General features: G+C 38.1%; 1 protein-coding gene across 1 annotated transcript in view; it reads right to left on the bottom strand.

Annotated features, from left to right (window-relative positions):
* Positions 1-20,973, bottom strand: part of limk2 (LIM domain kinase 2) — a 28,978-nt gene extending 8,005 nt beyond the window's left edge. The window contains exons 1-10 of the mRNA XM_058776943.1: positions 20,685-20,973; positions 19,935-20,031; positions 9,927-10,062; positions 6,367-6,476; positions 3,398-3,589; positions 2,928-3,033; positions 1,653-1,867; positions 1,302-1,488; positions 895-981; positions 437-568 (exon numbers count right to left, since the gene is read on the bottom strand). Coding sequence (XP_058632926.1) covers positions 437-568; positions 895-981; positions 1,302-1,488; positions 1,653-1,867; positions 2,928-3,033; positions 3,398-3,589; positions 6,367-6,476; positions 9,927-10,062; positions 19,935-20,031; positions 20,685-20,700 — 1,278 coding nt within the window. The 5' untranslated portion in view covers positions 20,701-20,973. The remainder of the gene's footprint in view (positions 1-436; positions 569-894; positions 982-1,301; positions 1,489-1,652; positions 1,868-2,927; positions 3,034-3,397; positions 3,590-6,366; positions 6,477-9,926; positions 10,063-19,934; positions 20,032-20,684) is intronic.
* Between the last annotated feature and the right edge of the window lie 862 nt (positions 20,974-21,835).

Genomic DNA, 21,835 nt, shown 5'->3' with positions numbered 1-21,835 from the left:
ATCGTTACATAACGGTAGCCGCTTATTAGACAAATTACACACAAAGACACACTTTTATAGAAAACATTATAGCGCATTAGAGAGACAATGACAGACTGAACAAGAGAGGTATATCATCTGTTATCCTTATGTTTGGTTTGAAGCAAACCCAGTGGGTGATCTGGAAAAAATTCTCACTAGAATCCCTCACCTGGAAACACTTCATACCTCCTTTATCTCTCATCCACTGCAACCACACAACTGCATTTTCTTCCTCTCATTTCATCGACTGTTTATATTTTCCAGTCCCTATTCTCTGTCCCTCTCCCTTCCTCCTCACAAAGTTCATCTCAGGTGAACAGAGACAGTGACAAAGACTAAAACACTAACAGATGATATACAGCCCTTCCTAGAAGCAAGAGGAAAGGAAAAAATGGATTTGAAAATCAGGACGCACCGTGTCTCGGATAAAATCCTTTAGAGTGCCTCCCTCAATGAACTCTGTTATCAGATTAAGCCGCTTGTCCTTGTACAAAACCCCAATGAACTTCAAAACGTGTGGGTGTTCAAGACTTCTCATCACTTTTACCTGGAAAAGAGAGAAAGAGAGAGAGAGTGAGGGAAAAATACTAATTGCTAAGATTCTTCAAATGATTCATACTAAATACAGTCTGGATAAATCTAAGACTCTTTTCCTCTGAAGAAAATCACAAATGCAACAGCAACACTGTATCCCGGCGCCACATGGATCTGTTTTATCTGCGGTTTAAATCAAACCCTGATACTGACCCTGAGCAGACAACAAAGGGATGGAAGGAATAAAAGTGGATATGGAGAGACGAAGGGAAAAAAATTACGTGGTAATCAGATGGACAAATGAGAGGTACTTGTGTGGAAAGAAAGGGATTTTCATACCTCCTTTAGGAACGTTTTCTGTGTCTCTTCATCACAGCGGATCAGCTCCTTCATGACCATCACCTCACCTGTGGCTTTATGGGTCACCTACCAAAAAATAAATAAAAATCACACAGTATTAGTGTTGGAACTTCAATTATTTCCAGTTCTTCAAAAATATTGAACTTCATCCGCATTGTTCTGCCAACTGTGAATGGAACTACTATGACACTACTGAACTTATTCCAAGTAAAAAAAAATGCTTTAGCCAAGTTTCTCAATAATAGAATCATAAAAGAACCACAATTCATAACTGTGGAATCAGAATTCCTTATGATTCCATTACCAAAGGAAATACAGACCTGTCTTCCAACTATGAACACTGCAATATGCACAAAATAAAGAAAGGTTGTTAAACACACGCACACCTTGATGGCCTGTCCAAAGAAGCCTTTTCCGAGGATTTCTCCATGGATGAGGTCACAGGGACGGAAAATACGGTGAGAGCAGCTGGAAGGAGAACGGAGGGATTCAGAGCGCCCGATATCACGAGTTAGAATCGGAGGGTCCTTAGGAGATGAAGAAACTGGAGACTTGCAGATGCTGTTGCTACGTCTACAACACACAAGACAAAAGTATTAAGTCTGTACAAACCCAAATAGCAATTGGAAAAGGATAAACAAGTGTGTAATGTATTTATTTTGCACCATCTCTGTATGTCCACATCCACTTGGAATCAAAAATGTAAATAAATGCTCCAATTAGATGACAAACGTTACCTGAGGGACCTCCTTTTTAACGTCCCATTGTCCACTGAGTCACTTCGTTCGATCTCAGCATCCGTTGAGGAGGACATACGCATACGGGAGGCCGCGGGGACACCCAGTTGATTGCGGGAAGAGCCCAGGCGGAGTCGGTCCAGACGCTGTCTGACTGGATCATATTCCATCAACAGCTGCAGTGTCTGACTGGTCCGATGGATCAGGTCCTCCACCTGGAACGACCAATCCAAATTCAGAAGGTCATATACACTCTGGTTGTTTTGATAAGGGTCACAACAACAATTAAAAGCTAGAGGACAGCATTAAGTCATAAAAGTTCAGTATTGTGCATTAGTGCTGTTCACATAGATAACATTGATTTTCCTCCCAGTCAAAGCTGGTGCCACACAAAAGGTCTTTCTAAAGGTGCAAAAGATAAGCCCTCAAAATCCACACTGAATTTAAGATTATGTAATACATAGGAACAGTGGAATATGTTGGATATTCAGTATTTTCAGGTCGAAAAATCTGGATGTGCAGCAATGAAGACTGCTTTCTGTAGTTGTGATTATGTTCATTTCAGGACTTTTCCAGGAATTTTCCATTTTTTGGATTACAGAACTTCAGGCTGCTCATTACGTCGGGCAGATGGCTGCCAAACAAAGTCAGTCCAAAAACCTCCTTGTACGTGATTAAATTAGGGCACAAATCCATGACAACAATTGAAGCAGTGGAATTCAGACATTAAGGAGAAATGGTGGGAAAATGAAATCACATTTACAAATGCACGATAAGAATGCAAAGCATTTACATAGGAGTTGACAAGTCACTTTAGTACAAGAGTCTACATACACAGACCTCCCAACATAGGTATGCATTACAAAGTTAAACTCATGCATGACTACTTACATTTTATTCTTAAGAAAACTAAATACTGCTTCATCAACAAACATATCCACTGCTCGGACAAAACGGATGCATGTCAGTTTAGAATGAAGCTCCAAGTGTCATATGGATTATGATTTAAAAAAAACACATCAAAGCCATATAACAAACAGCCTGTTTCTAGGTATAGTGTAAATTCAGTGCATGACCAGGTTAAAGTAATTACCATGGTATGAGAGGAGTGTCATTGTATGTGCTGGGACAAGCTATAGTGTGAGTTTGTGTTCCAAATGCTTACCATGCCATTCCTCTGTATTGTCACATTGCTTCAACAAGTTAGCGTTGGCACGATTTCACCTCACCTCAAAGCTAATAGCAAGCATGGTAGTGCTAAAAAATGGAAAGTACCTCCTCCTCCATCAGAGCTGACACCGGGAGTCCATTGATCTCCAGGATTCGGTCCCCAACATGGATGGCGTTCCGAACCTCTGGACTAATATGCATCCCTCTGACCCTGTTAGGATAAGATTTTAGGAGATTTCCATAAAAGACAGGTTAAGAATGATAAGAGAAATCTCATAGCATCACATCCAAAGAACACCACAAGAAAGTGGCAGTTTGTGCCCTCAGTCCAAGCAGTCATATCACCACAGTTATGCAACACATTCCATGTGTCTCTGGCATTGGGTGTGGTAGCATTGTGGTGAATCTACGAGGTGATAAATAACTTAAGCAAGTCTCTATTATTCCAAATGTTTCTCAGCATATTCAGCTTTATCTGACTGCTTGCTTAACCAGGAATCAAATGAAGATCTCAAGCAAGAGTAATTGGGGGATGCATGAAATGTATTACATTTTAATTCCACATCTCTACTTACTCTTTGACCTGGACACTGGCCGTAGCACTTGTGCAGTCTCTAGTCACACTGACAGAGAAACCCCTTTTACCATTGGTGGCAGAAGGCATGGACACCAGAGTCACTGTGTGAGGGAGCAGGTCCGTTGGAGAGTCAACCAGACTGCGCTTCTCCAACACCGGTGTCAGGACCACCTGCTTGTAGCATTTACCACTACGTGAGAGAGAGAGAGAAGTTAAAGAGCCTCACTTGAGTTTGAAAACTTTACGACCTGAACTTTCAGGACAAGACCTGACAAGAGCAAGTCACCTCTAGACATGTTATGAAACCCTTGGATCTGTGTCAACCTGCCTGTGCTTCACTGAAAACAACAAATGAAGATAAACAACAGACAAAATAGCAAATTTAATCATATAAAAGAAAGTTTTATTTTATAATTATGATATTGTATTAAATATAGCTGCTTACCTGTACTCAATGTAATACAAATTTAAGTTCCCAATGTTTGAACTTAACATTTAGTGTTTCCTCAGTAAAATTTGTAACTAATGGGCCTTATTCATGAAACATGAATAGAACAAATGTGTGTACATATAACTGTTTTTTTTTTGTAAATTGTCACTTTAAAATAAATTAGTTAATTTATTAAAGAACGAATTAGTGAATTAAAAAAATAAAGTTCATAATATTTGCGTTTCCTTACAAAAAAAAAAAAAAAAAAAAAGTATGTGCCACACAAGAAACTATTAGATTTTGTTCACTTAAGCTTTCATAAACAGCTTTGCAATTTTGCAGTAGCATCCTATTGAACAACACAAATGATACTAGAGATCACAGCTACAAGGTCATTGAAGATAGTTAATTCAAATAAAATTCAAAATTGGAACTGGGACATATTTAAATTTTTTAGTGAATTGTCAGGACACACCTCATAAAACCGGGACATCTGGGCCCGTATTTATCAAGATTCTCAAAGTGCCATTTTAGTCTTAAATGCTGAGAATTCATGAAATTCACTCCTACTTTCAAACTTAAGTATAAAAGCAAGTTATCAAATTTCTTAAAGCTAAGAATCACTCTTACTCTCCCAGTTATTTAAGACCGCTCTAGAGGTCTCTCAAGTGGATAGGAGTTGCCAGCAGGGGACAACAGAGACGTGCGCGAGTCTTTCAGGAGAGGAAGAATGTTCTTGAAATGTTTAGCGACTAGCACTTAATCAAACGGTTACATTTCCTCAGTTATTCAAAACGAGCAAAGAACATTTACATTACCAAAGAACATCATAACTGACTTCAGTTGTCGGTTTCCCCCATCAGTACAGGTCACGTTCCGGTAGAACCCCCCTTGGTAGAAATCGCGATTGCGTTCCCGGTAAAGCTCTGCACGGGCCTCAAATTTAGGCCCTAGCCCCGCACGTGTCCGAGAGTTTAACAGAATTACCGGCCCGACTCGAGCCAGTCTTTTTTCCCCTTCTCCCAAATCAGATTAATACTGTTTGAGTTATTAAAATAGTTCAGTTTTGTATGTAATGGCAAAGTGATTATATTTCGTTTTTTTTTTTTTATTAAGTTAATTTAGAAAAACCTTTGGAGCATTTTTTTGTTCGTTAAATGAGTTTTTTCTTTCTTAAAGTAATGACCAAGCGGCCAGCGGCAGACCGGCAGGCCGATCACAGCCTATGTTTGACTAATTTAGCCTTCTCAAATCATCACGACTTGCCTAAAATAAAATCTATAGATATACTAAAACAGTTCAAGCATATAACAATGTTTAAATGTTAACCCTAGATAAATGTGCGCTGCATCCAATAGTTTGTGAGGAGAGTCGAAGCTAAAGCGCAGGACATGGAGGCATCAGCGCAATCAATTGCATTTTTTTTTTCAATGGAAACACCTTACGCTGTAATTTTTGCTCATAAAAGGTAAGAGTAATATATCATTCGGAACTGTAAAGGGTCTACTTTTATTTGTGTGCACTCTCAAATCAACAAAAGCCTCACAGACATGATAAATATATCTATAGAAAGCTTTAAATTACTACGTAATGAAATAAATAAAATCGATAACAAAAACTTTCATTATAATCCGTGAAGATGCACTTCTCTCTAAAGGCGCGTCTAATGAGGAGACGGCGAGTCAGAATCATCATCTTCATCTTTGCGACACTGACACAGAAAACACTAGTTTATTAGTAAATAATGCAAATATCTCCTTACTATTTCCCCCGGACACATTCATGGTAATTACTTTTGCTGGGGCTTTGCGGCAAGCTTCAGTGTATTGCATGTATTTGAACGCAGAATTCGGGGCGCTCTCTGCTGCTGCGGGACTCTAAACACCGTCGAGTCGCTCTTCACAGTCGTGGCACGGTCTTGTGTTGTTTCCACCAGCACGGCAATTTTTTTCATCACTAATTGATGGATGTCTAAAATATAAAAATAAGGAGAAGCCTAAAACAGGCCCGAGGCCCGGCCCGCGTCTGAACTATGACGTGAAAATCGGCCCGATCGAAGGCCGGCCCTAGAGGCGTAAAAAAGTCGGGGCCATCAGGCCCGGGCTGAAATGCAGAAATCACGTTCTCTTTATCTGAGAATATTCTATTCAGTGATTGGTCCATGCATATGTCGTCATCCAAAATCCCGTTTGTGGCACAGCAAAGTATCACGAATCATCTCTAAGACTGACACTTAAGATTTAGTCCTACACTTCGCTTAAATTACCACTGAGATGCTTGATAACTAACTTTTAAGCACAGCTTTGAGCCAATTTTTTTTTTCACTTTTTTTTCAGTCAATTCTTAGCAGTGTTCTTGAGAGTAATTCTTAGAGGCTTGATAAATACGGGCCCTGGTCACCCCAGCTAAGATATGTAAAGTCAACACAGAGGAACCATCACTACAGTTTGGAGCTAATGCCTGTAAAGTTTCTGCACCAGTACAGTCTACAATAAATACATTTACAGTTTGGAGGTGAAATGTGTGAAGTTACTCACCAGTAGAGTTTGGTTCGTTCCACTAAGGCATAGGTGTCCTGATCCTCAATCACCACCCTGCAGCTTAAACACACGAAGCATTCGGGGTGGTATTTATAGTCTCCTGCCACCTGAAACACACCAATGCCCAAGTGCACATCAGAAAACCACCATAATGCCTTGTGATTTCATTCAAAAGTCCACAATGGACATCCCAAAAGATAATCTTCAGTGCCAGCAACACCAGCCCTGACAGTGGTCCAGAAACACTCTTTTTGGGATACTCCTGTGTGCTGTGTGGATGCAGATTGCTCTCTGCCAAGCTCAGGCGTGGTGGATCATGCCTTCATTGTGCTTCATCTGCTTTGTGTCGGTGTACTGTCTTCGCTCAGTCTGCGTTCTTTAACAGTGACGCGAGTGTGTGCGCTGTCTTTTTCTGTAACACCTGCAAGTGTCTGGGCCTGTCTGTTATCAGAAGTGACATAAGACTGCCAGCCCCTTCCCCACAGCCATTATCCCATTCCCTTAGACAACACAGAATGTGTGTCAATCTCTGTTTAACACCTCCTACCTCTATCTAATGCAGCCTCTCGCTTTGAGCTCCCTCCCATAAATCTTAGAAGAAAAGTTTGGGGTAAAACTTTTTATTGTTTGCCCCTTTTTACTTTTATTTTCTGATGTTTCACCCTGAAAAATGTATAAACCCGGAAGGACTATCAAATATGCAACCACACACATTTACTGGAAATAAATTTACTGGAAATACATTAACCATAAATAACCATTCACTAGTCATTAGCAAATCCAATTCCACAGAAATAAATTTCATAAATCAAACACCCACACATCTTTTAAACTTGTAAACAATTAAATACCCTAGATCCCTTTCTTTACAGGCCTGATGTTTTATAGGTGCGCTCAATACCAAATTGCTTTCATCCTCACTCCTTAGAAATATATTACACACAGTTCACCCACACTAACTTACTCAAACAAATTAAATATAAAAATAACTGCCAATCAACAAGGGTTATGGAATAGAAATAAACTTTTGAATGGAAAATTATTTAACCAACAACCCTCTGGCTCTTCCTTTCATTCTGGCTGAATGGAGAAAGTATGAAGTCACGCTGAGGTTTCACTTAAAGTGAACCACAAAAGACAGATTAGCAGTTATGTTTACTGAGCTGTGAATCAATGGTCCCAGGGTTTGACTAACCAAATTCTTGGGTAATTTCTCGGCTGGGGAAGCCACACCTCCTCATGCAGACTAAACCATTCAACAATCAGAGTTCAGAACATGTAGACAGGCCGAGGATTTCATGCCTACTTGGTTTTGGTCTTGGTCTTTCTAGCATAAAATAAAGCAAATTAATACCATAACACTCAAAAGTAATGAAAAAGTATATAATAATAATAAATAATATTTTTATTTCTTTAGTGACCAAAATGCATATAAAATAGCAACTGACCATCTGGTAATCAGCAAAGCTGACAGGGTATGGGAATGATGTAATATTTAATGTTTGCATTTTCTACACTTGCTTTGCTCAAGGGCAGTTAGTTGAACAGCTTGACTCTTGGTTCAACCTGTGATTAAGCATTATGTTTCAAATATTTCTTGAGCATACACAACCTATAAACGTCATTACTGTCTGTGTGTTACAGCAGAGTGTGAATGTGCATGTGAGCAAGGCTGTTTCCCAGCAGTGCTTTGAAAGAGCCACCCCTCCCTTAGGACTCAAGGAGTCATATCACCACGGCTATAAAAAATAAAAAAAACTCGCTACGTGAATGTTTCTCACCCAAGAATGTGACATACTAAAAATTGGCAGCAGAACCATTACAGCAGCTTTAGACATAGAAATGTAACTCCAAGATGAAGAAAAAAGGGGGAAAATAGGGTAGAAACTCAACTGGACTGAACAGTGAGTAACTTTAATCCAGCCAAAGAAAAGCGTTTATTACCATGGATGGTCTATGAACAAATTCACAAATACATTCAAACAAGCCCTTCAGCTGTGAGGATGTGATTTCTCCCTGCCTGTCTTTCAGAGGTTTTGACACCCTGCTGCTTGTGCTTCTGAGCCCACAACTGGCAACACACCCTGACCAGAAATACTTGGCATCCGTCAATCTGAGCCCGAACAGAAAAGGCCCATTATGAGTTTTGCTAGCTGGCAAATTCTCTTCTTTCTCCCACTTTTCTCTCTTAACCCATTTAAAAACGACCTGTTTTTGAGCAGTGATTTGTTTACATTAGAGATAGATTTGTAAGTCTCTCTCACACATCGATACGGCTTCCATAAGTGTCATAATTACAAAGCTCCTCATTGAAGCCCATGCAAAGGCATTCCAGATGCATGATGAAACCGCACACAACACTGAGGCCATTCCAGCCTTCAGATCAGTCACCCTGCTCACAGGAATGAGATCATTTATAATAGTCAGCAGTAACAGCTAGTCTGAAATCAAGACAGAGATATGATTCAAAGACAGCTATGATTCAAGTTTTACTTGACACGAGAAAACTAATGAGTTATATATCCTAGAAGGAAAAGTAAGAAACACAAAGAGAATATTCGAATAATACAGCTGTCCATATTGGTGAGTCACGAGACCCAATGTTTTTAAGCTCTGAAAGGACATAAGTCTAGAAATGAATCCATACAAACGAATTGAAATAGTCACGGCACAATCATGTTGTATGAGGAACAGATCGAAATTGAAACCTTTATTCACTCTTGAATCAAAACACTGATCAGCACACGCAATAACTAAATCAAACATGGTGACGCTTTAACATGTGAGAACCAATGATGTTTGAAGTTTAAGGTTTTTCTTGCTATATTTGTTATAGTCTTTGTTTGCATGGACTTTTAAACTACATTTACGTCCTTTTTGGAGCTTGAAAGTATTAGGTTCAACTGATTTTCATATGGATAAAATCAACAAACATTTTTCGTGTTTTGCAAAACAACATGAGGATGGGTAAATGGTGATAGGACTTTCATGTCGGGGTGAATCATCCCATCAAGTCCGCAAAACAATCAAATCACACATCAATTCAGAGTGAGCTCAGCTGAATCTGATGACGGTTTGGATAATCATAACTTACACCTTTGATACTATACTGTGGTAGTTATGACGGAACAAATATAGCAGGGCTTTGGTCATTTGTGAGACAGCTGTAGGGAGAATTTTGACTCATAGGTTCGTAAGGCTGATGTAAGGACTTCATAACAAGAGATTTAAGCTTTGTGTCTTTCATATGCTTTCCTCCCACAAGCATCACTCAAATGTGATTCATTTGCTCGCATTAGGAGTGGAAAAGAAAGTTTAAACCACCCTTTACCTTATCAGTGACCTCTTCGGTACCATGAAAAACATCTGCACTTATTGACTTTTGTCTGCCTTTATTAGACCTCTTGTTTTAGCCATGTAAATATTTACTGAATGAGACAATGGCATGTTATCTGAGCGGTTCTTGCGCAGGTTAGCATTTGTCTTGTGAAATCTTTTCTTAAGACCTTTCTACTTATAGTCAGTTTCTTCACTCTCTCAGTGGATTTTTTTCTTACCATAGCAGGTCCAGTCATGAGCAGCGAACAGCCATGGCACAACTCCCCAAACTTCTCGCAGTAGTGTTTGTGACAGTACAGCTTCCCCTCTTTCTCAAAGTACCAGTTTGTCAGGAGATCAAAGCACACAGAACACCTGGAGGAACAAGAGTGGAAAAGTCTGTAAGTGAAACATTCTGTTTGAAGACATTCCGTTCTGCAACTTATCTGAAATCGGCTCTCCATGAAAGAGGAGGAACCTGAGTGACTGAGATGTTTAGCAAGTGAGGATTAGGGCTTTGTTGGGCCATAAACAGTCCCAAAGCATGTGACTGCTTTAGGTATTTGACATGTTCACCGCATCCCTGGAATTTCATGCTTGAAGTTTAAAAAAAATATATATTTCACCTAACAATCATTTACTCTCCGTCATCTGTGGAACACAAAAAAGGATGAAATACTGAAGAATATCTTAGCCACTATTCTGTTCCTCTTAGAGTAAAAACAAAAACAGCAACTATCAAATGGCTTCTCAAGGTTTGGAATATAGCGCAGAGATCGTACATTCTTCAGTATCTCTCCTATTGTGTTTCACAGCCAAAAAAAGTGTCATACAGGTTTGGAATGGCATTAGAATGAGTAAATCATTTAGTTAGTTGAACTTTTCCTTTAACATTAACAAAACATTTGCACAGATGGTCTACCAAAGCAAAGTAAAAAATAAGTTATTAAATGTTTGCAACAGTGGCTGAAGTGTTTCAGTCGTACATCTGAAAATAACACAAAGTACACTAAGAACTTCCTACTTTAAGACATATCTTCTTGGAATCTGAGGTAATGTTATACAGCACTGGTCAATGATGTCAAAGACGACACATAAAGTGCGTGCAAAAATATCCATTCACTCGTGACCGAGACAAAGTCCAACTGGGCAACACACAAACACTATAGTTAAGGAATTTGGGACACGAGCCAAAACTAGTCATGAAACTCTCTCATACACACACACACTCTCCTGTCAGCCACCCTACCTACAATTGGAACCTGATGCTGGGATACAAGCTATGCCACTTTAAACTATTATCTATTTCCCATGAGGAAAAAATGAGCCTAATTAAAGACTTAAAACTGCAAAGCACTTGCACCTTGAGGCTTTTTTGAAACAATAAAGGATCGTTTGTCCAGGGGAGACAGGGAAGGATGGATGAAAAGCAAAAAGTTCCTCTTTACATGCCACTGCTTGTTTTGCCAGACTAGTTAGAGGTGAAGAGGGGGGCAACTGGGACCTACATCAAATGTGAAACACTTAATAGGTACACAACTTTAGCAGAAAAAGTACAGCCTTAGAGGCAAATGGCAGTACCATGATGAATGCCCAAAATATTTCCTCTAAATATACATCCGCCATGCTCATATAGTCACAGTTAGGGTTGGGTATCGTTTGGGTTTTTTCCGATACCGGTGCCAAATCGATACTTTTAAAACGGTACCGGTGCCTGAACCGATACTTAAAAATAATAAAAAATAAGTAAAAATGACCAATTAATAATCGGATTGGCCATTAGCACTAAACACATGATGTCTTTTTCATTCATACTGGATGCCAGAGGGCACCCTCTTACAAAAAATCCACATATCCAGTCACAGAAGTAGCGGAACTCATGAAGCTCCAGGAAATCCCCAATATGGACAAATGCATCGCTATGGATGTAACTGAGTAAACAAGATATAAACGTTTTGAATGATGAAACAAATACAATAAACACTCGACTACAACAATGTATAGTTTATCTGTGTTATTCAAGCCATCTCTGGTATTTCCATAATAATTAAGTATATTTATAATCCATTGCCAATCGATGTATTAGTAGCCTATGGATCATTTTCTGCCTCATTCTGTGACAAGAAGCTACATCAGATCACAAAAGGAAGCATTTAACTGGTGTTGTGGACTAAAAAGGTAATGCTCTCTTTTGTTGGACAACAGGTTTAAAAACATGAATACAAGAGAATTTTAGCTTTAGGCATTTTAATTTAAGAATGTTTAGCTTAGCTAGTTAATGGAAGGTTACCTGCTGCCGTCAGAGCAAGTGTAATTTCTACCGGGTTTCGGTACCCAACCCTAGTCACAGTATGTGTGCTACTGCATTAATGATCCCAAATCAATGCTGCATTAATATAATGACATAAATAACCACATTAATGTTATATAATTATAGGTAGTATTGTACCAAAAAGCACATTTTAAATGAATCTTACAGTTCTGCAAAAGTTATTGGAAATAATAAATAATCAGCTTGTATTAGATTGTTCTGGGTTACTCATCCTGCAGCACTTGTGCTACAGATATGAACGACAGGAAAAAACAGGAAAACCTATGCCCTGGCTCACGACACTGTAGCATCATGGAGGCAATCGCTACACAGGGAAACCCCACTCTAAAATTTGGTTTTGGGCTTTTTTCAGTTCTTTCTGATTAGTTGCACTGTTCTGTTTTTTACGTAATTTATAAATCAATTGCTAACATATACTGCATCATTATACCTGTGTACTCTGTAGTTGTTATTCAAGATATTCTTCTAGGGAGCATGCTGTTCCTGGATCGTTATTCACCACAGTATAGCCTTAAGTCTATTATGACAGAACTGAAGCAGCCACTCGTACCAGTCAGAAAACCTCCAAGCTTAAAAAAATTAAAACTCTAAGGGGCAAATCTGGTCAAAATTTCCACTGTGAGTGAAGCAACAATTCCGCACAGAATTTTAGATCCTAAGTGCACCAAAAGTAAAAATTAAAAGTAACGCCTGGAGGTAAGAAAGGAAAACATTTTTGCCTGTTGCCGCTGGGGCAAAATAACAAGATTAAACTCTCAGACAATGGTAAAATCAGTCATGATGTTTGGAAAACAGTTACCCTTTTTTTTTTTTGAGACTCTAGTCAGGAAAGGAGGTAGACAGCCACCAACTCTGAACTAAAGCAAAGTCCAAGCATCCAAGCAGGAAATCGTCTTCAGGCCATATTCCAGACATACAATGATCTTTATTTCCACAATGAGGAAAACACGAATACTATCCAGTGCTGAAGGGATTAACAATTAATCTTTTTAAATACCCTATTAAAATTGATTTGGCACACAGCATGAATGGCTCAGTGTGCGGTATGAATGGAAATTTCTAAGGGTTTACGAACTTAAAAGCAAGTCGTAGTAGTTTTTATTTCCATAATTTTAGAACTCTGCCATTCACATTTAGTGCAGAGATTTAACATCTAAATCAAGGCCTGCAAACTGAAGGCCAACCATCACTTGAAACCAACTCACTGACAAACCCAACAAGACAAAGTGCCAAAGGGAAGCATCTGGCATGCAATGTTCTGCTAAAGGCCGTGCTCTCTGGTACACCATGTACCAGAAAAAGGGAAATAGAAGGAAATAAATGGGGAAAACTGGAGAAAAAAAAAATCCACTCAATGGAATGAACGTGGGGAGGATGTGGAAAAGCAACATAGTGCTGAGACGTTCTGATAATGATCACATTAGTGTGAGAAGGCCACCAAACCCTCAAGCCTGTAGACAGAACGGCTAGATTTTGGCCATGTGCCCAGTTGTTGCCTTTGTTTGGAGGAATGTTGACAAGCTCTGTTTCTAGAGGGAGACACAATAACCCAGTCACCCACGTAGAGTGGGCAGAACCTCGTCATCCAATCTAGGGGCACCATTTGTGTGCCTGTGGGGTAAAACCTGCTCACGAGTTGGGCAACCTCTGTTCCGACAGTGACATCATAGCAGATGAAAAGGCTTGTGAATCATTCTCTGGCTAACATCTGTGAGGGCATTGCAAAGGCTGAGCAGGTGTGCACACATGACATAAACTTTCACCTGTGCACCAGATGTGACTTGTACATTTTGGTCGCTAATTTCAAAACAAGTCTGACGTGTTCTAAATGGAGAATACTTATGCATGGCACTTGGATAAGTTAAACATTTTTATGTTGTAATCTACATGCTGTAAGGCAATTTAGGGATCGCAACATTGTAATATGTAAACTAGGTGACAGCAAACATCAGCACATTTGAATGATTTCCGATGGATCATGTGACATTTCAAAATATATTAAAATAGAATAAAATTATTTTCAATTGTAATAATATTTCACAATATTGCTGTTTTTTTTTTTTTGCAGGTTTGGTGATCATAAGAGACTTCAAAAACCTTTTACCAACTCTACCCCCGGTTTCATAGACAAGGCTTAAGCCAAGTCCCAGACTAAAATGCATGTCTGGGCTGTTTTAACCGAAAGAAACTTGCACTGATTGATCTTAAAATATTTCCAATTCATTGTTTTGTCTCAAGATGCACACCAGTACTGTTTTTATCTGAGCCATATTTGTAAAAGCTACTTACATGTCTTAATTGAACTATAGCCTAAACCTAAGCCCTGTCTGTGAATCTGGGCCCTAAACTTTCAAATGGAAGTATATATTCAACAATACTATGCTAATTAAACAACCGATACCTATGGAAGACCGTTTCTGCCACTGAATAAACATTTTAAAAAGGTTAATGCAACTTTTTTTCTTGGAATTGCGAGTTTACATATTGCAATTCTGACTTTTTTTTTAAAATCAGAATTGTGGGATATGAACTCGCAATTGCAAGTTATAAAGTCAGTATTGCATGATATAAACTCACAAGAAAGAAACAGAGATTGTAATTCTAAGAAATAAAGTCAGAATTGTGAGAAATAAGCTCGCAACTCTGAGAACATATTCTTTTTTCCCCATCAGAATTGGACTTTATAACTGGAAATTGCTAGTTTATATCATGTAATTCTGTGAAAAAAGTCAGAATTGTGAGTTTGTATTATGCAATTCTGAGAAAAAAAGAGTCAGAATTGCTAGATGTAAACTCGCAAATTGCGAGAAAAAAAGTTGGAATTGTTAGATAAAAACTTGCTTATTTAAAAGTTACCTTTTTACATTTTTATTCAGTGGCAGAAACAGGTCTCCATAAATAACAATTTAAAAAACAAACAAACAAAAAATATTGGCCAATAACAAATATATTGTGAATTATTTTCAACCACTACACCATTTAAATTATTTCTGTAGAAAATGAAGCCTCTGAAAGACGCAACAACTGATGTCTACTGGGACATTTAAATAATTATCACAATGGCTTAGAGTACTGCCATTGTAAACAACTCTCGCGCTGAACCTCTGTAACGTCTATGACCAGGTATCAGGTATCAAGAAGTCTCTGTCTTTCAATTCTACACGGAGGTAACACCTATCCTCTTTCCTGTTCCAGCTTACACCCAGAGGAAAAACAACAGGCTTCAGGTGAAATAAAAGAAATTATTCAAACCTTGACATGTACTCCAAGACAAACAGTACAGACAGAGAACAAACACTCCTTTACTTCCTTCATTCCATTAGCACTCACATTAACAAGCAAACATTCTGGTGCTCACAACTGGCACTGAGACCTCCTAAACCCTGTAGGTGCCCCATCATGTCTGTTAACTCACAGAACTAAATGATAAGAATCAAAAGAAATAAAGCGAGCATATAAAGTCATATTCAAATAATCAACTTAAATTCCTCAAATACAAAAAAAACTAGGGTTGTTCCGATTCCGATACTAGTATCGGAAATTCCACCGATACCACAAAAAAATCTGGCATCGGTATCGGCGAGTACTTGAATCCATGTACCGATCCGATACCATTCTTAAACAAGATCTATAGTTATGCGCTAGCTTTGCTTAACGCTGCAAATCGAAATCAATTCTTCTTCGCTGCTCAGAATGCAAACACAGGAAGTTGTGCACAAGCAACCACTATTTAGAGCAGCAAAGAATAAATACAAACGTGGTAGCACATTGCCAGTAAATCACTCGCATATGCGACTAAATCTTCACCCTGGGCGACTAAATAGTGTATAATATTAGCCACTGGCTAATAAATGCTCAGATTATACTCGCCAGTGTGTGAGTTGGAGGCTATGTATAAGTTTAGCACAGATATATTTTCACTCGCTGAACACTCTGACCAAGCGCTTCAGAGCTTCACTCTCCGTCAAGCGATCTGGGCTATTTTTCAGTTCATCTGAATGAATGCGCAGCGCACCTGTATTTGACGTACTGTAAGCTCTAGTGTGAGCTTTGCTTTTCGCCGTCGCTTTGCTTTTTTTCCTCACATGCAAAGAGAGAGCGAGAGAGAGAGAGAGAGAGAGAGTCTTATGTAGCGCGTCAATTCTGCTTGGTATGTAAACGATATTCTCTGTTGTATTTTCCTGTCAGAATAACGGAGTTCCTTTGGAATTCTTCATCCTTTAAGAACTTCCGGGTTCTCCGGTAGTAGGCGGAGCTAATGCGCAAGCGACAATCTCATTGGCTGGCGCTCACCTATAATCGTCCCTGTTTTGATTTCAGCAAATCAGTTCAAGCGAACGCAGGCAACGTGATTAATATTCATGAATCCAGCAGCTCGTTAATCCTTAGTGCGTTTTATATTATTCTTAGTAGAATTCATAGTATGATTATCTTATCAGTATTATTGATAGTTTCCCCCCCATTTTTCAGAGAAACACTGAATGACCAAAAAAGCACCACCACCAGTTCAGTTAAAATGACTGTATTCATGGTTACCAAGTTTTAATTCTAATTGCTAAAGTTATATCATTAAATAATACTCGATTATCATAATACATTTATAATGCTTCACTGACTGATGTTAAGAGTGTACTTTTAGATATTTAAATAGATTTTAAAAATGGAATGCCATTTTCCAAACATTATATATTATATTTTTTTGTTTACTCGCCAGACTATCTATCTATCTATCTATCTATCTATCTATGGTGAAGCACACCATAAAATAATTGTATCTATACAGATAGTAGTACATACAGCTGTATAACCAGATACACACCCAGGTATCGGATCAGTACTCAGTATCGGCCGATACCCTGAGCCTAGGTATCGGAATCGGTATCGGGAAGGGAAAAAGGGTATCGGAACATCTATAAAAAAAAACACCCCATGCTTATAAAATAAGTTCAAAAAATCCTTGTGTTTAAAGATGGCAGTTTTGATTACGGTCAAAACAGCTGTGCTTGGACTCGTAAGCTCAATCAATACCATAATACATTACTATCTGAAGGTATTTTCATATAAACACAATTAAATTAAGGAAGCTGACAAATAACAACAACAACAACAGAAGTGGTTTTCTAAAGATGGTATTTTAAACTTTGGCTATAACGCTATAAAATTTATAACACTAATAAATGTAAGTTAACTTGAAAATTCAGATACAGGACGCATTAAGAAGCAGTGTTGGACACGTTACTTTAAAAAAGCAATTATAGTTACTAGTTACTTCTCACAAATAGTAACTGAGTTACATCATTATAAAAGTAACTAATTACCAGGGAAAGTAACTATTGCGTGGCACCCAAGTGTCAAATAACTTGGGTGCCCCCAATATTAACTGAATGAAATGGACACTAAACAGAATAAATTATTATAAAACATTGTACACTAATCTATTTTAATATTTCTGTGGGACAATGTGAGAGACACCTATCAAATTCAATATATTATTGTAAATATTATAAACCAATTATATATATAAAGCTAATGTTTGTAAAATGGCAGTTTTTTTTTTAAATATCTGACACTTAGCATCAGTCAGTCAAGCATTATAATCTGATATTATGATAATTTAGCATTATATGATGATAGAACTTTAGTAAGCTGAAGAATTCCAAAAGGAACTCTGTTATTTTGACAAGAAAATACAACAAAGAATATCGTTTACATGTAGCGCGTCAATTCTGCATGTTATGAAAGACTCTCTCGCACTGTCAAGTCACCTTTATTTATATAGCGCTTTTAACAATACAGATTGTGTCAAAGCACTTAACAGTATCAAATTAGAGGATAGAGTGTCAGTAATGTATAATAAGATTAAACACTTCATTTTCAATTTTCAGTTAAAGGCATTTCATTATTGAATTCAGAGATGTCATTGTCTAGCTCAGTTTAGTTTAAATATTATCTGTGCAATCAAATCGGCGATAATCGCTAGAAATTAAGTGTATCTTTCTTTGCGCGTGTGAGAAAACGACGGCGAGTCGTGCGCCTTCACACTAGAGTTTACAGTATGTCAAATACAGCTACACTGTGCGTCCATTCAGATAAACTGAAAAATAAAATTATAATAATATTATAATAAATTATAGTAACGCCGCATTTTATTGTCAGTAACGGTAATGGCGTTGTAACAGGGGAAACAGGAATTCGTTTGATTACTCGTTACTGAAAAAAATAACGCCGTTTATTTATAACGCCGTTATTCCCATCACTGTTAAGAAGACATTTCAGCCCCTCCTATATAAAGCATAATAGTTCAGTCTGTCCTTCCAATCACAAAAAAAGGCATTAGTTGGACATTTGACAAAAACAGCTCTACAGAAAGGGGGGGAAAAAATATAGTTTTGTATTTGTCTGGAGGAGCTATGAGCCGATGTCTGGGAATGTGACAGCTAACCAGAGAGGAGATCCTACCTTCACTGCAACGAAACACTTACAGGAAAACAGGGAATGCCTGCCATAACAAAAGAGGGATTCCACAGAGGACCAAAGAGTCAATCCATTAAACTAATAATAGACAGTAGAAAGAAGTTAATTACTAAATGTATTGCTTAAGAGTAATCAAGCACCAGGCTATGGCAATTAACCTTGTGATGGTTTCAAGCCAGAGACAACAAGCTTATATATGATTTAATTGGGAAGCTCAAACTTACAGATCATATCCAACCAAAATATATATATATAAATCAACAGAGGTGAAAAAAGCTATACCCATGTTCCAGATTGCATTAAACGTTGTGGGCTCTGGAGTAATTTCTGCTCTCATTAAGGAACACAGCATCTGAGAACCCCAAGTTTCCAGAACATGACTGATTTGATCATGATGACTAAACTGTTCCATAAACTTGGGCTATGGACTTTTGGAATTGGGTTTTCATCCATGAATGTCATTTAAAAACAGTCTTGCAAATCAGTTTCTATAAGTCCAAAGGTCTGACTGAGTAAAAGTCAATCCTTCAAAAGCTTCTACTTCAATTCACTGAAACACATAATAAGAAACAATGTTTAAAAGGCTAAGAATAGTCCTTATACAAAAAGCTTTCTGGGGTCAGTTATGTTAACTGATGTCCTTTATTCAACAATGGTCACCGGTTTAAAAAAAACAAAAATGACTCTGGCAGGCAGTTTTTTTAACTAGGGATGCAACTATTTTGATGACACATTAATCTAGACAAGAAGACCTTAGAAGACCTTCTAAGAGTTTTTAAAGCAGCCTTAAGACAGCTGGAAAAAGGGCCATTTCATGGTCCCATTACCACTTTTCATTATTCACAGCATATTTTTCTTACACAAACAAACATTTCTCTCATGTATTTACATGAACAAAACACCCAAGCAGATGAAGGTTCTAGGAATTCCTAGTCGCTGACAAACAATGAACTAAGCAGCCCGCAATACCTACATGTAGGTGTGAGAGAAAACAATGCTTTCATCTGAATGCAATAGCCTGCATTTTTTCTCTCAAAAGAAAAGAAAAAGCATTCCTCTTTGTCTTGGTTGCTGTTTAACTTCACCACCCTTATTTGTCAGTAATTAGTGGTGTACAGAGTTTGGTAAATAAAACAATTCTATGGCTAAAAATCTTAAGTTTAAACCTTAGCTGGTTCATGCTGATCTAGAGCCTGGGGCGGCTGGTGCTCAGCTGGACATCCATCCTTAAATTCCCTCTAACCATCTGAAGGACAAGGTTTGTAGACCAATAAAGATCAGCGAACCATGATAGACAGGTTCAAGATGCATTTTTCAGCAGGGTGAAGATTTAAAAAGTAGTAGGCAAATCCAAGAAAAGCAATCAATCACGTTTTTGTTTATTTCACCCCATTCCTGGCCAGTCTGGCTCAGTTTAAAGAGAAATCAAGGTAGGACCTACTGAAAGCAAGCGTTGTGCCAGGCGTCTTGGAGAACCTTCACATGAAAGGCGTCCTGAATCCTCCCGCCACAGCCCGTGCACGCGCGCTCAGTCACATCTGTCAATCAAAAATCAGAGGAACATTCAGAACTGGCAAATCACACACAGATTATGTTTGTTTACATGGGAAGCCCCAGACATTTAACTTTCAATTCGACGTATTTTGTTTTTAAACTTGCGAGCACGAGCTGAAGTTTCACATTATGTAATCTCGCGCTGCTGTGCCTTTACATTTAGTCAGTTGGAGCATTTAAACCATTAAAACCTCATCTAAATGCAATGGATTTTATATAACTAACTCTGCTTTAAAAACCTGCCTCCAGAACCTTCTGCAATGAAAAACAGGTTACAGCTGCGGTCCATTTTAGCTGTTTATTTACTTGTTGTTAGATTAAAAGCCTATAAACAAAACACTCGTAAACGATTATTAAAATAAACATTCGATTAATTAGAAATATACGAAACATATTCAAATTCAGATATATAACATCGTTATTCATCGGGAAACGTCAAATACACGTACAAAACAAACAAACAAACAAAGATCGAGCGATCCTACTTGTTCGCTTCTGTTGCATCTGAACTGAAAACGTTTGAGTAGCTTGTGTCTATGAACTCTGACAGACTTAACATAAAGAACTGGTACGTTTTAAAGGAGCTCAAGTAAACATTCACTGGACGAAGCGTAAAAATCGTTCGCGCAGTCCTCACCTTCTCGTTCGTCCATGTCTTCCCCGATCTGATTGAATTATATTTGTTCAAGCTCACATGCTGGTCCAGAGAGGTCTGAAGTTCACACGATGCACATCAAAGATGCTCCTTTGCTGATCCATGTGTAAGACCCACCGAGTAAATCCAGCTGAAAACTGAGGGGGGGAGAAAACGTTTCATCCAGTTTCCTCGCAAGTTCAAAGTTTCTCTGCCTCCCGTCCGACCGGATGACGTCATAACACAGAAATGTACGGAGACCGGAAGGGGTCAAAAAAAACAGCATCACCTGAAACAGGAGCGTTTGCAGCAGACTGCGCGACAAATCCGGACCGCGTCCAGCGATACCGCAGCGACATCTGTCGCTGATGAAACGAAGCGTGCGCAGTGATTTTTTTTTTTTTTTTTGCTATATGTGACCCTGCCTGGACCACAAAACCATGATTATACATCATCTGAAAGCTGAATAAATAAGCTTTCCATTGATGTATGGTTTAGGATAGGACGGCCGAGATACAACTATTTGAAAATCTGGAATCTGAGGGTGCAAAAAAAAAAATTGTCTAAATAAAATCCTTGGCAATGCATATATTACTAATCAAAAATTAAGTTTTGTTATATTTACAGTAGGAAATTTACTAAATATCTTCATGCAACATGATCTTTACTTAAAATCCTAATGATTTTTGGCATAAAAGAAAAATCGATCACTTTGACCCATATAACGTATTTTTGGCTATTGCTACAAATATACCTGTGTTACTTATGACTCATGATAGTACATTATTTAGGGTACAATGACGAAACCCATAAACACTATTTAATAGAAGTGTTTCTGCACCAACAATTTAAAGTTAATATGATCTAAAATATACACTCTGTTGCAAAAAAAAAAAAAAAGTATCTGGACCAGGGCCGTGCAGAGGGGGGTGGCCCGGAGGCTACACTGTAAAAAGTGATAAGTTGACTTAACTTAAAGAAATTGAGGAAACCCGTTGCCTTAAAATGATTAAGTACATAATAATTAAAAAAAAAAAAAAGGGAAGTAAACTTGACAATTCAATTAACTTATTTTTAAAATTATCATTTACTTAAAAATTTTAAGGCAACGGGTTTCCTCAATTTTTTTTAAATTAAGTCAGCTTATCACTTTT

The sequence above is a fragment of the Onychostoma macrolepis genome, chromosome 05, assembly GCF_012432095.1.
Source record: "Onychostoma macrolepis isolate SWU-2019 chromosome 05, ASM1243209v1, whole genome shotgun sequence".
Taxonomy (NCBI): domain Eukaryota; kingdom Metazoa; phylum Chordata; class Actinopteri; order Cypriniformes; family Cyprinidae; genus Onychostoma; species Onychostoma macrolepis.
Note: the sequence above shows the minus strand (reverse complement) of the source record. Positions and strands in the feature narration are given on the sequence as shown.